This window comes from Chiloscyllium plagiosum, chromosome 22 (genome assembly GCF_004010195.1).
Source record: "Chiloscyllium plagiosum isolate BGI_BamShark_2017 chromosome 22, ASM401019v2, whole genome shotgun sequence".
NCBI lineage: Eukaryota > Metazoa > Chordata > Chondrichthyes > Orectolobiformes > Hemiscylliidae > Chiloscyllium > Chiloscyllium plagiosum.
Genome location: NC_057731.1, coordinates 31680600 through 31693980, shown reverse-complemented (window position 1 = coordinate 31693980; position 13381 = coordinate 31680600). Strand labels below are relative to the sequence as shown.

At 43.1% G+C, this 13381-nt stretch overlaps 1 protein-coding gene across 10 annotated transcripts in view; it reads right to left on the bottom strand.

The window, feature by feature from the left end:
- Window positions 1–13381, bottom strand: part of LOC122561177 (arginyl-tRNA--protein transferase 1) — a 225295-nt gene that overhangs the window by 203253 nt on the left and 8661 nt on the right. For all 10 annotated transcript variants that reach the window (XM_043712697.1, XM_043712690.1, XM_043712693.1 and 7 more), the window contains exon 2: window positions 11221–11284. In XM_043712697.1, coding sequence (XP_043568632.1) covers window positions 11221–11284 — 64 coding nt within the window. The remainder of the gene's footprint in view (window positions 1–11220; window positions 11285–13381) is intronic.

Genomic DNA, 13381 nt, shown 5'->3' with positions numbered 1-13381 from the left:
AGTCAGCTATTATGAGGGGGCATTGCTTTAAATTAAGGGGTGGTAGGTATAGGATAGATGTTAGGGGTAGATTCTTTACTCAGCGAGTCGTGAGTTCATGGAATGCCCTGCCAGTAGCAGTGGTGGACTCTCCCTCTTTATGGGCATTTAAACGGGCATTGGATAGGCATATGGAGGATAGTGGACTAGTGTAGGTTAGGTGGGCTTGGATCGGCACAACATCGAGGGCCCAAAGGGCCTGTACTACGCTGTATTTTTCTATGTTCTATGTTCTATGTAATTAGCTCAGTTGACATGGTGCTGATTTGCAATACATGTGACTTCCTTGACTTTGCATAAGAATATATAGCTTGTGATTATTTTTCTTTGGTAATGTGATGTGGAATTCTAATCTAGAGCTCCATAGAATCACAATCAGCTTATCATGGTTTAAATTTTACAGGCAAAATCACTGTAATTAAATAGGATGGGATTCAGTTGTTGCCAAAATTAGCTTGTAAATGAAAACAGTTAAGAATCATAAATGGAGCATCCTATACCTCAATAGTGTATCATAATTTTAGAAACACATAGCAAGAATTTGAAAGTTTCAGTACTAAACTTTGAAGGATTGTCAGGAAAAAAAAACAGAAAAAGAGCAATATAACTAAAACATACAACTAATCCTTAATTGATAATGTCATCATGATAAGTTAAACATCTTTGGTCACATGCATTCAATATAAAATACAGTGAAGAGTGTGTGCTATCACTCATACATAAGCACCATTCACAGAATAAAATTTTTAAAAGATAACAGAGTCCAACTTTTCCTTCTCTGTTACTACAGCATACTGCCACCAGAGTTCTACTCTGGGCTACACCAGTCCACGTGATGCCACAGAGATTGTCCCATTCTGGGCTACACCAGCCTAGACCATGCTGTCATCAGGGGCCTACTCTGTGCAAAAGCGAGAGTTTCATCCAGGTTTCACAGGCCGACCAACCATCTCTGCAGCCATGCAACCTCTGAAAACGCCACCATTGCTCTGGAAACCATCGAAGCTGCCTCCTCCACAGAGCTCTCTTTATCAGGTAAGTTTGACAGAAAAACAAAGGGGGTAAAGGGAAAAGAAAAATGTAGATGAGGAGGACAAACCCGAGCACAGATGCCTTAACACTGCCTACTCCATCGCCCCATCTCATAGTTGCTTTGTTCAGCAGCAGAAACCGAGCCAGTATTTGGGAGTTTGCTTCTTGTACAATCAAAAGTGCTTTATTCAATGTAAACTTCAAAAGGTCAGAACAGGGTTTCTATCTAGTTTCATTATTGGCAACATGTGAAAAGCTACTGAGCATGACAGAAGTTCATATAGACATAAATATCACTATTATTCATGAACATAATTAGAATGAAAGACTAGAACTGAATGCAGCTAAAACAGAGTGCAAATCTGAGGGTTTGATGAATAAAGGAGTTGAAGGGAGGAAGGTGCTCCTTTCTTTTTCTCAATTTTTCAGCCTCTAGGAGAGTGGCAGTTGAAAAACTGCAAGGCAACAGAGTGGCAGGAATTCAATTATTTGCACAGAGAGCTGGGGAAGACACTGACTAGTGAGTACCTGCTAAGTTATTCTACCTGTAATAAGTAGTTCTTAAAAAACATTTTGTTATGGCAGGTCCACTCTACCAAGCAGGATGGACATCCTGCTGTAATTAACACAGTATGTGTCCTAGATGAGCATATCTGTTGGCAGTATCACTCGTTGAAGAAGCTTGAGGTCTGGATTTCAGAACTTAGGCAGCAAAACAAAGAACTAACTACATGGAGAACAATTGGTAATCACTCACTAAACAGTATGATTGTCCACCTTGGAAATTCTATGTCACTGATCCAGGGTTCTGTGGGTCCTTGCATAGCTGACAAGACCCGATCCTTGAGCTGCATTTCCAACTAAACATTTGGCAGGTCATAGAATCAGAGTCAAAGAGATGTACAGCACGGAAACAGACCCTTCGGTCCAACTTGGCCATGCTGACCAGATATCCCAATCCCAATCTAATCCCACTTGCTAGCAACCGGCCCATATCCCTCCAAACCCTTCCTATTCATATACCTATCCAGATGCCTTTTAAATGTTGCAATTTTACCAGCCTCCACCACTTCCTCTGGCAGTTCATTCCATACACGTACCATCTTCTGCGTGTAAAAGTTGCCCCTTACGTCTCTTTTATATACCTTTCCATGCTCACCCTAAACTTATGCCCTCTAGTTCTGGACTCCCTCACCCCAGAGAAAAGACCTTGTCTATTTATCTTATCTATACCCCTCATGATGGGCTCAGATTAGTTCACAGGTCAGCGCAACATAGAGGGCCAAAAGACCTGTTCTGCGCTGTATTGTTCTATGTCCTATGATTTTATAAACCTCTAAGGTCACACCTCAGCCTCCGACACTCCAGGGAAAACAGCCACAGCCTATTCAACCTTTCCCTGTAGCTCAAATCCTCCAACCCTGGCAACATCCTTGTAAATCGTTTCTGAACCCTTTCAAGTTTCACAACATCTTTCCGATAGGAGTGGGATCAGAATTGCACACAATAATCTAAAAGCAGCCTCACCATTGTCCTGTTGAGCCGCAACATGACCTCCCAACTCCTGTACGCAGTACTCTGACCAATAAAGAAAAGCATACCAAATGCCTCCTTCACTATCCTATCTAACTACGATTCCACTTTCAATGAGCTATAAACCTGCACTCCAAGGTCTCTTTGTTCAGCAACACTCCCGAGGACCTTACCATTAAGGTGTATAAACCCTGCTAAGATTTGCTTTCCCAAAATGCAGCACCTCACATTTATCTAAATTAAACTCCATCTGTCACTCCTCAGCCCACTGGCCCATCTGATCAAGATCCAGTTGTAACCTGAGGTAACCTTCTTCACTGTCCACTACACCTCCAATTTTGGTGTCTGCTGCAAACTTACTAACTTTCCTTTTATGCTCGCATCCAAATCATTTATATAAAAATAGTGAAAAGCAGTGGACCCAGCACCGATCCTTGTGGCACTCCACTGGTCACAGGCCTCCAGTCTGAAAAGCAACTCTCCACCACCACCCTCTATCTTCTACCTTTGAGCCAGTTCTGTACCCAAATGGCTACTTCCCCCTGCATCCCATGAGATCTAACCTTGCTAACCAGTCTCCCATGGGGAATCTTGTCGAGCGTCTTACTGAAGTCCATATAGATCATATTTACCGCTCTGTCCTCTTTGTTACTGTGTTTCCAGCAGGTGGAATTGTTCTGGAGATCATTGAAATTCCTTTCTCCGGTTCCTTCCTCTTACTTCCTCTAAGGGTCTCCAACGTTGCCTTTCTTGAGGGAAGCCTTCAGGAGTCTTTGAAACACTTCTCCTCCTCTTGTTCGAGTGACTTCCTTGAGCTAGGTAAAGATGATTTGCTTTGGTGGTCGCGACTCACGAATATGAAAAATGTGGCCGACCCAGAGGAAGTGGCTTTGGATGATCATGGCTTCAATACTGATTTTGTTAACTGCTTCAAGGATGTTAATGTTAGCATGCCTGTCTTCTCAGCTGATGCGGAGAATCTGTCCCAAACAGCATTCATGGTATTTCCAAAGTCTTGAGGTCTGTATGTACTGTAGTCTATGTTATGGAGCCATACAGAAGATTCACAAGATGACTGCCTTATACACAAGGATCTTGGTGTCAGCACGAATGTCACTAGTCAAAGACTCTCATCCAAAGATGGCGTTCATTGACTGGATGTGATGCTGGAATCTCTACATTATTGCCAGCCTTACATAAGAGATAGCTTCCCGGGTAGGGGAAATATTCCACATTTGGGGGGATTTCTCCATTTATCTTAATGAAGGGATGAACCAGATTTTGACCTGGGACAGGTTAGTAAGGGATTTGAGACTTCTTTTAGTTGAGGCCGAGACCAAGACCAATTCTTCTGTATGCTTCCGTGATGGCATTAAGTCAGACTTGAAGATTCTCTTTCAAAAAGGTTAAAGGTGACGTTGTCACCTATACTCAAGTTCCACAAATGATGCTGGTATCATTATCTTTTTGTATTTCAAATGGTTGATGTTGAAACGTTTTCTGTCCATCCTGTAGACAATGTGTACACCACTGCAAAGCTTGTTCTTGTGAAGAAGAATGATGACGACAAAAATGGATAAGAGAGTGTTTCGGATGATGCTACATCTCCGCTTTACCCCTATCTTGACCTCAAAAAGGATTCTACCGTATTACCACCAGTGGGAACCATCACCAACATATTATCAAGGAGGAGACAGAGGATGTTGATGAACGTCACTGGAAATTTAGGGGAGTGGTCACACCAAGTTAAGAGTATACAAACAAACAGAGAAGGAATGTGCAATACTAGGCTGTCTAACAGGACCAGGCAAGAAGTACAGAAATTCAATTTTACTTGCCAATCGGCTTACATGTTGGTTAATTGAGGACGGTAATGGAGTTCCTCAGGGGATTGCAGCCAAAACCAATTTGTTGGAACCACAGGAGGAAAAAAAATGAAAGAGCAATTGTAATAGGAGATGCCATTGTCATGGTATTAGTGAGCCTTTTCTACAACAATTAATGCGACTCTAGGATTGTGTGTTGCTTCCCCGGCCCCCAGGAACACTGCAATGAGTAATTCACCTCCAAACTCCCCAGACTCTGTCCGCCATCAACAAGAACATGTCAGGGGTGTGATGGAATACCCCCCACTTGCCTGACTGAGCACAGTCAAGAAGCTTGACATTGTTGTCCCATTCCTACCTCAGTCGAAGCAAAACACTCAGACACAGTATAGTTTTACCTCCTTCATCTTTACCCTGGGCCCTGGAGGGAGAGAACACGATCGCCCATGAGCACAGGGCCATGAGTTCTCGGTCTTCTCTCGAACAGCAGTTTCTTAATTCATTATATAGTTGTTTACAGGCAGGAGCATCCATATGGCAACATACATATTGAAAGGGTGACCGTTACAATCAGCAAGTGTCAACAGTAAAGATTAAGCCATCTGCTGTTACACAAGGAATGTTCGTAACCTTGTTAACTGGCATCACATAATGAATACTTTCTACCTTGTTAACTGACTTTACATACTGAATGCTTCTTCATCTTGTTAAATGGCTTTACATAATGAATGCTTTTCCACCTTGTTAACCCAATACCCTTGTCTCCAGCACGCCATTGTTTACTGCCAGTTCTTATCTGATCCGAGTCATGCTAGTTGAACCTTTTGTTTCCCAAAAACTCAAAACTTAATCTCTTTCCCTACCTGCTCTTCCCTATACACTTTCTCAACACCACTCAGGACAAAGCATCCCACTTGATCAGCACCACATCCATTCCCTCCTCCACCACCAAATGCTCAGTTGCAACAGTGTGTACTATCTACAAGATGCACTGCAACAATTTGACAAAGATCCTAGGACTGCACCTTCCAAACCCACAACAACTTCTAAGTAGAAAGCCAACAGCAGCAGATACATGGGAACACTAATACCCGCTCGTTCCCCTCCAAGCCACTCACCATCCTATCTTAGAAACAAAACACCATTCCTTCACTGTCACTGGGTCAGATTCCTGGAATTCCCTTCTTAGCAATATTGTGGGTCTACCTACCGCACGTGGACTGCAGCAGTCAGAGGCAGCAGCTCACCACCACCTTCTCACAGGAAACTAGGGATGGCCAATAAGTGCTGGCCAGCCAGTGATGCCTATGTCCCATAATAGAATAAAAAAAAGTTGAAGAGACACAGATTAATTACTGAAAGTCAACATAGATCGTTACGGGAAAGTCACATTTGACAAATTTGATTTATTTTAAAAAGGTGAGATAACCAGGAGTATTATTGAGGGCAATGTATTTGATGTGGTCTACATGAACTTCACAAGGTTTTTGATAAAGTCTTGCATGGCACACTGTTCAAGAAAATAAGACCCTATGGGATCAAAGGAAAAATGACATGTTGGATCCAAGAATAGCTGAGAGACAAGAAGTCGAACTTTTTTAGCAGAGACATAAAATACATGTGCAGGGAGATTATATGGAAACTGTATAAAACACAAGTTTTTTGATCAGCGTGGTGCTGGGAAAGTACAGCAGGTCAGGCAGCATCCGAGGAGCAGGAAAATCGACGTTTCGGGCAAAAGCCCTTCATTAGGAATATAGCAGGAAGCCTCCAGGATGGAGACATAAACTGGGGGGCGAGAAAAGGTAGCAAAGATTACAATGGGTGAATGGATGGAGGTGATAGGTCAGAGAGGAGGGTAGGGGAGGTAGCAGAAATATCAGCGGATGATATGGTTAATGTGAAGGTTGGTAGGGTGGAAAGGGAGGATCAGCGGGGTTCTGTGCTTGTTACGGTTGGAGGGGTGGGGTTTGAGGGCAGAGGTGCGGGATTTGAGGGCGGAGGTGCGGGATGTGGATGAGATGCGTTGGAGGGCATCTTCAACCACGTGAGAAGGGAAATTGCGATCTCTAATGAAGGAGGCCAACTGGTGTGTTCTGTGGTGGACTGGTCGTCCTGGGAGCAGATACGGCGGAGGCAGAGGAATTGAGAATACGGGATGGCATTTTTGTAGGAGGTGGGGTGGGAAGAGGTGTCATCCAGGTAGCTGTGGGAGTCGGTGGGTTTGTGAAAAATGTCAGTGTCAAGTCAGTCATCATTAATGGAGATGGAGGGGTCCAGGAAGGGGAGGGAGGTGTCAGAGATGGTCCAGGTAAATTTAAAGTCAGGGTGGAATGTGTCGGTGAAGTTGATGAACTGCTCAACCTCATCAACACAAGGTGGCGCCAATGCAGTCATCAATGTAGCGGAGAAAGAGGTGGAAAGTGGTGCCGGTGTAACTACAGAAGATGGACTGTTCTACGAAGCCGACAAAGAGACAGGCATAGCTGGGGCCCATAAGGGTGCCCATGGCTACCCCTTTGGTCTGGAGGAAGTGGGAGGATTCGAAGGAGAAATTGTTACGGGTGAGGACCAGTTCAGCCAAACAAATGAGAGTGTCAGTGGAAGGATACTGTTGGAGACGTCAGGAGAGGAAGAAACGGAGGGCTTGGAGGCCCTGGTCATGGGGGATGGAGGTGTAGAGAGTTTGGATGGCCATGGTGAAGATAAGGCGTTAGACGCCAGGGAAACAGAAGTCTTGGAGGAGGCGGAGGTCGTGGGTGGTGTCTCGAACGTATGTGGGGAGTTCCTGGACGAGGGGGGAAATAGGACAGTATAGAGGTAGGTGGAGATGAGTTCGGTGGGGCAGGAGCAGGCTGAGACAATGGGTCGGCTGAGGTGGTCAGGCTTGTGGATCTTGGGAAGGAGGTAGAATCGGGCAGTGCGGGGCTTCCGGACTACGCGGTTAGAACCTGTGGGTGGGAGATCTCCTGAGGTGAGGTTCTGTATGATCTGGGAGATGATGGTTTGGTGATGGGAGGGGTGGGATCATGGTCGAGGGGGCGGTAGGAGGAGGTGTCTTCGAGTTGTTGTCTGGCTTCAGCGCTGTAGAGGTCAGTGCGCCAAACTACCACTGCACCCCTTTATCTGATGGTTTGATGGTGAGGTTGGGATTGGAACAGAGGGAGTGGAGGGCTGCGCGTTGTGAGGGTGAGATGTTGGAGTGGGGGAGGGGGGTAGACAGTTTGAGGTGGTTAATGTCTCGGCAGCAGTTGGAAATGAAGAGGTCGAGGGTGGGTAATAGGCCAGCGCAGAGTGTCCAGGTGGATGTAGTGTGTTGGAGGCAAGTGAAGGGGACCTCAGAAGATGGTGGGAGTCCTGATTGTAAAAGTAAGCTCCGAGGCGGAGGCAGAGGAAGAAGTGTTTGACGTCACAATGCGTATTAAGTTCATTGATGCGTGGACGGAGGGAGATAAAGGTATAAAACACAAGTTAGGCCTGAACTGGAGTACTGCATGGCTTTCTGGTCAACACATTATAGGAAGGATGTGATTGCACTCGAGGGGGTGCAGAGGAGAATTACCATGATGCTGTCTGGGCTGGACAGTCTGAGCCATGAGGAAAGATTGCATGGGCTCTGGCTGTTTTCCTTGGAGCAGCGAAGGCTGAGAGAGGAGCTGATAGAGGCATATAAAATTGAGGGCCATAGATAGGTTGGATAGGAAGGCACTTTTCCATTAGAAGAGGGATCAACAGCCAGGGGTATAGATTTAAGCTAAGAAGTCGATATCTACGAGGAGAGTCAAGGAGAATCTTTTTCCAACCAGAGGTTGGGGGGAGGGTGTGGAGAGAGAATCTGAAACTCTGTCTAAAAGGGTGCTTCAGTCATAACATTTTAGTCGTGTTTAGATATTCATTTGCATTTTCATAGAATCCTGGACTAAGACCTGAAAACAAGATCAGTGTGGTTATCTTTCTTGACTAGTGCAAACTCAATGAGCGGAATGGCTTCGTCCTGTGCTGTAAACACCTAGGAGTCTAATGAGTCTTTATCATAAGATTATTTGCTACCATAGGGTAGCAAAGTCTGGCTTCAACTGTACAGGACCTTAGTTAGGTTGCAGTCAGCATTTCTGTACCATTACCAAAATGAATATACTTGGCATAAACAGGGTGCAATGAAGCTTCGCCAAACTTGTTCCTGGAATGATGGGACTATCATATGAAGAGAGATTGAGGAAAATGGACATGTATTCTCTGACATTTTAATGAATGAATGCTGATCTCACTGATGCCTAGACAATATTTAAAACTGGGTAGATGCAAGCAAGATTTTGCCTTGGTTTGGGAGTCTAGAACCAGGGAATACAAAACAACAAGGATGCCACCTAGGACCAACATAAGGAGAAATCATTTTACTTAATGGGCAGAATAGCCTACCTCTGTTGTTATGTTCCTAATCAAGACAGAAAGGGATACATTTGCCTTCATAAGAAGGGGACTTGAATATGATTAAGAAATGTCTTGTTGCAGTTGTACTGAGCCTTAATACCATAAGACCAGAAGAGTGGAAGTAAGGCCATTCGACCCATCGAGTCCACTCCGCCATTCAATCATAGCTGATGGGCATTTCAACTCCACTTACCCGCATTCTCCCCGGTAAGCCTTGGTGAGATCTTACCTGGCCTGTGGTCTCCTTATCTAAGAAGGGATATACTTTGGTGACAATGCAATAGCAGTTCTCTAGATTAATTCCTGGGGTAGCAAGATTGTCTTTAATATTATATTGAGGTGACTGGGTCTGTATTTTCTTGAGTTTTGAAGAATGAGGGGGTGACCTCATTGAAACTTACAAGATGGTACTACAGGGTAATAGAGGCAAGATGTTTCCCCTGGTTACTGGAGTCTAAAACCAGGTTACATAATCTCAGGATAAACAGAAGGCTATTCAAAACTGAGATAAGGAAGAATTTCTTCACTTCAAGGTTGAGAATCGGTGGAAATGTGTATTCCAAGGGCTGAAAGCTTAATCATTGAGCATGTTCAAGACAGAAAGGTATAGATTTCTGGAGAGTAATGATATCAAAGATTATGGAATCAGACTGTACAGAACAGGCCTTTCGGCCCAGAGTTGGCACCAACAAAAACTAAAATCTGCACTAGTCCCACTCTCCAGCACCTGACTCACAGCCTTAAATGTTCTGAGACAGTTCAAGTGTTTATCCACATAATTTTTTTTAAAAGGTTCAGAGTTTTCACTTCTCAACTACCTTCCCAGGCAATGCATTCCAGATTCCCACTATTCTCCGGTGAAAAAGATTTCCCGCAAATCCAGTTTAAATGTTTAGCCTTTTACCTTAAAAGGTATGTTCCCTTCAACTATCCACCCTGTCCATGTCCCTTACACATTTCAAATCAGGTGCCCTCTCAGCTCTTAAAACAAACACATCCAGATCTTATCCAGCCTCTCTTCTCAGAAAAACTGCTCCACCCCATCATCCTGGCAAACCTGCTCTGCAATTGTTACATTGCAATCATATCCTTTCTCTGGTGTGATGACCAGAACACTCAGCTGTGGCCTAACCAAAGCTTTGTACAGCAGATAAAGATGGTGAGTGTGGAATGTGGCATTGAGATAGATGTCCAGCTGTGAATTAATTGAATGGGAGCATAGACTTGATGGGCTGAACGCCTACACCTACATACATTCCGATGATGGCCCAAGGGTACTGTTATGACACTATTGATCCAGAGAGAGACAGGTAATGTCCTGAGGACCCAGGTTCAATCCCACCATGGCAGATGGTGGGATTAAGAGTCTAATTATGACCATGAAACCATTGCCAATTGTCAGAAAAACCCATCTTGTTAACTAACATCTTTTAGGGAAGGAAATCTGCCATCCTTATCCAGTCTGGCCCATGGGGCTCCAGACCCACAGTAAATGGTTGACTCTCAACTGCCCTCTGGCCTGACCAGCAATGCCCACATCTCATGAATGAAAAGAAAAATAATAAATTGGGTCAGCAATGGCAGTCTTGCCTCAGAATTACACAGTTTATGCATTCAATCTGTCCTCCAAAAATCTGGCCACATAATTCATTCAAATGTATCTGTGAGAATTGAGACAGTACTGTACCACTTGAGGCCTGATCTGATCTCTCAAGTAAACAAAAGATTCCATGGCATTGTTCAAAACAAAAAGACACGCAATTATATATAACATCCAATGTCACCAAAACAGATTATTTGATCATTTGCTCTGTTATTGTTTATAGAATCAACACAATCATAGAGGCCCTATAGTGTGGAAGCAGGCCATTCGGCCCATTGAGTCCACATCAAACCTCCGAAGAGCACCCCACTCTATCCATGTAACTCTGCATTTCCCATGGTTAATCCACTTAGCTTGCACATTCTTGAACACTATGGGCAATTTAGCATGGCCAATTCACCTAACCTGCACATCCTTGGATGATGGGAGGAAACCAGACCACCCAGAGCAAACCCATGCAGACAGGGAAAGAACACGCAAACTCCACACAGACAGTCGTCGGAGGCTGCAGTCGAACCTGGGGCCCTAGTGCTGTGAGGCAGCAGTACTAAACACTGAGCCACCGGCCTGCCCTTTTACAGGAACTTGTTATATGTAAACTGTTTCCATGACCTAACAACAATTCAAAAGTATCTCAATGGTTCAAGTCATTTTCAGATTCCTGAAGAAGTTCAAGATCAATTTAATGAAAATACAAAGTTTTAAAAATGAATCACAAGACATTAATATACAATATCATTCAAGAATGCTACTTGCCTCCTCCACCCTCGGTCAATTAGATCTTCATAGTCCTGGACTGACATGGTATGAGCCCACATGCCTATAATATAAAAGCATTTAAAAAGTTTTAATACCAAAATAACAAATAGTCACAAATTTAAGGAACCTCAGCAATGCTAATTTGTCATAGTTATGAAGAAGTCACAACATAAACACAAGCTGTCAGTTTTTTTTAAACCTTGCTGAACTGACAAACTAAACAAAATTTTCATTTTGTACTTGCCCTGCACAACTCATCGGATGGTTACTTTCTGCCCCTCACTTTCTGCCAAAAGAACATATCAGCGCTTGTTTTTGACATTATGCTCTACAGAGCTATGCTGGACAGTTTACATTTGTGCTACATCAAAAAAGCCAGAAAATCAAAACTATATTGCACAAACTGCAAGCAAGCCAACAGATTTAAACAAGTTATGTGACAGGAATAGACGGGTACATGTGGAGGAGATTTATGAAGATGTTGCGAATACATTCACTATCAGAATAGCACCTTTATTGTAATGGGGGGGGTTACTGAATCTATATTTGACCCCTTCAAATAAGACAACCTTCTGGCATGTAGGTTATTTACCAGTTATGGGAGACAGATTCAAAATCATCAGAAAAACTCTAGAGGGAGGATAAGAAATCTTTTCATTCAGAGTTTTCAGGATTTAAAATATTACCAAATAACATGGTTGAAGTCGATTCCCATAAACAAATTTGCATGGCATTGAACAGATATTAAAGGATGAGGACATAAAGAAAAGGACATGATGTTGAAAACAAATGCTTTTTCAAAGACCCAGAAAAGGTAATGCAGCCAAATGATCTCTTTTGTGATGCAAGTTTCTAGGATTTTTTTCAGTATAATAACTGATTCTTAAATCAATACTGCAACTCTCTTCCTTCTCTAATTTTCCTGATCAAGGTCTCAATCTTCACTTTCTTCGATCCATGTCTCTGTTGATGCTGCTTTTTAATAGATCCATATGTTGTGCCCACATGCTGTACATTTACATATGCACTTTCCATGGTCATATACAAACTTATGCCTAAACTACAATGCTGTACAATTATGTAAATGCACTCCAGCATTTCAGTACAGATTCCAGCATCTGCAGTAATTTGCTCCTCCTTTATAGTTAATTAATCCAAGCAGAATGTTTTAGCAAGGTTTCACAATACTTTACTACCTTGTCATTGAGTCATTCAGCAGGGAAACAGACCCTTTGATTCAATTTGTCTGTGCCATCCAGACATCCCAATCTGACCTCGCCCCATTTGCCAGCATTTGGCCCATGTCCCTCTAAATGCTTCCTATGCATATACAAATCCAGATACTTTTTAAATGTTGTAATTGTACCACACTCCACCACTTCCACTAGCAATTCATTCCATACAAGCATCATCCTTTGTGAAAACGTTATCTCTAAGGTCCTTTTTAAATATTTCCCCCCTCACCTTACCCTTTGCCCTCTAGTTTTAAACTTCTCAAACACTCGGAAAAAGACCTTTGTTATTCAACTTATCCATGCTCATCATGATTTTATAGACCTCTATGAGGTCACATCTCAGCCTCTGATGTTCCAGGTAAAAATACCCTTCTTCACCAAATGCCTTCTTCACCACTCTGTCAACCTGAAAATCCAAAAGGTAATCCAAATCCAGGGCAAAAAGCAGGGAGGAACTTGCATATAGCAAAGAACTGCAGTAGGCCATTCAGCCCCACAAGATCACTATCATTTAACAACATCATGGTTGATCTGATTAAAACTTCAAATCAACATGCTGCCCATCTGCAAACATTTCACTTCTTGCTTATTGATAATCTATACACCTCTGCCTCTGCCTTCAAAATATTAAAAGTCTGCTTCCACTACCTTTTTAGGGAGAGAATTCAAAAGATTCACAAACCCCTAAGAGGAAAACGTTTGCCTCATTTCAGTTTTAAATGGGTGCCTCTTATTTTTAATACAGTGACTCCATTCCCTGAAATTTCTCTTGGGAATATATCTTTGTGCATTCAGTGATATCCCTTTAAAAGCCTGCCACTACATCTCTACAGTGTGGAGTTTGCACATTCTCCCAGTGTCTGCGTGGGTTTCCTCCCACAATCCAAAGATGTGCAGGTTGGGTGATTTGGCCATGCTAAATT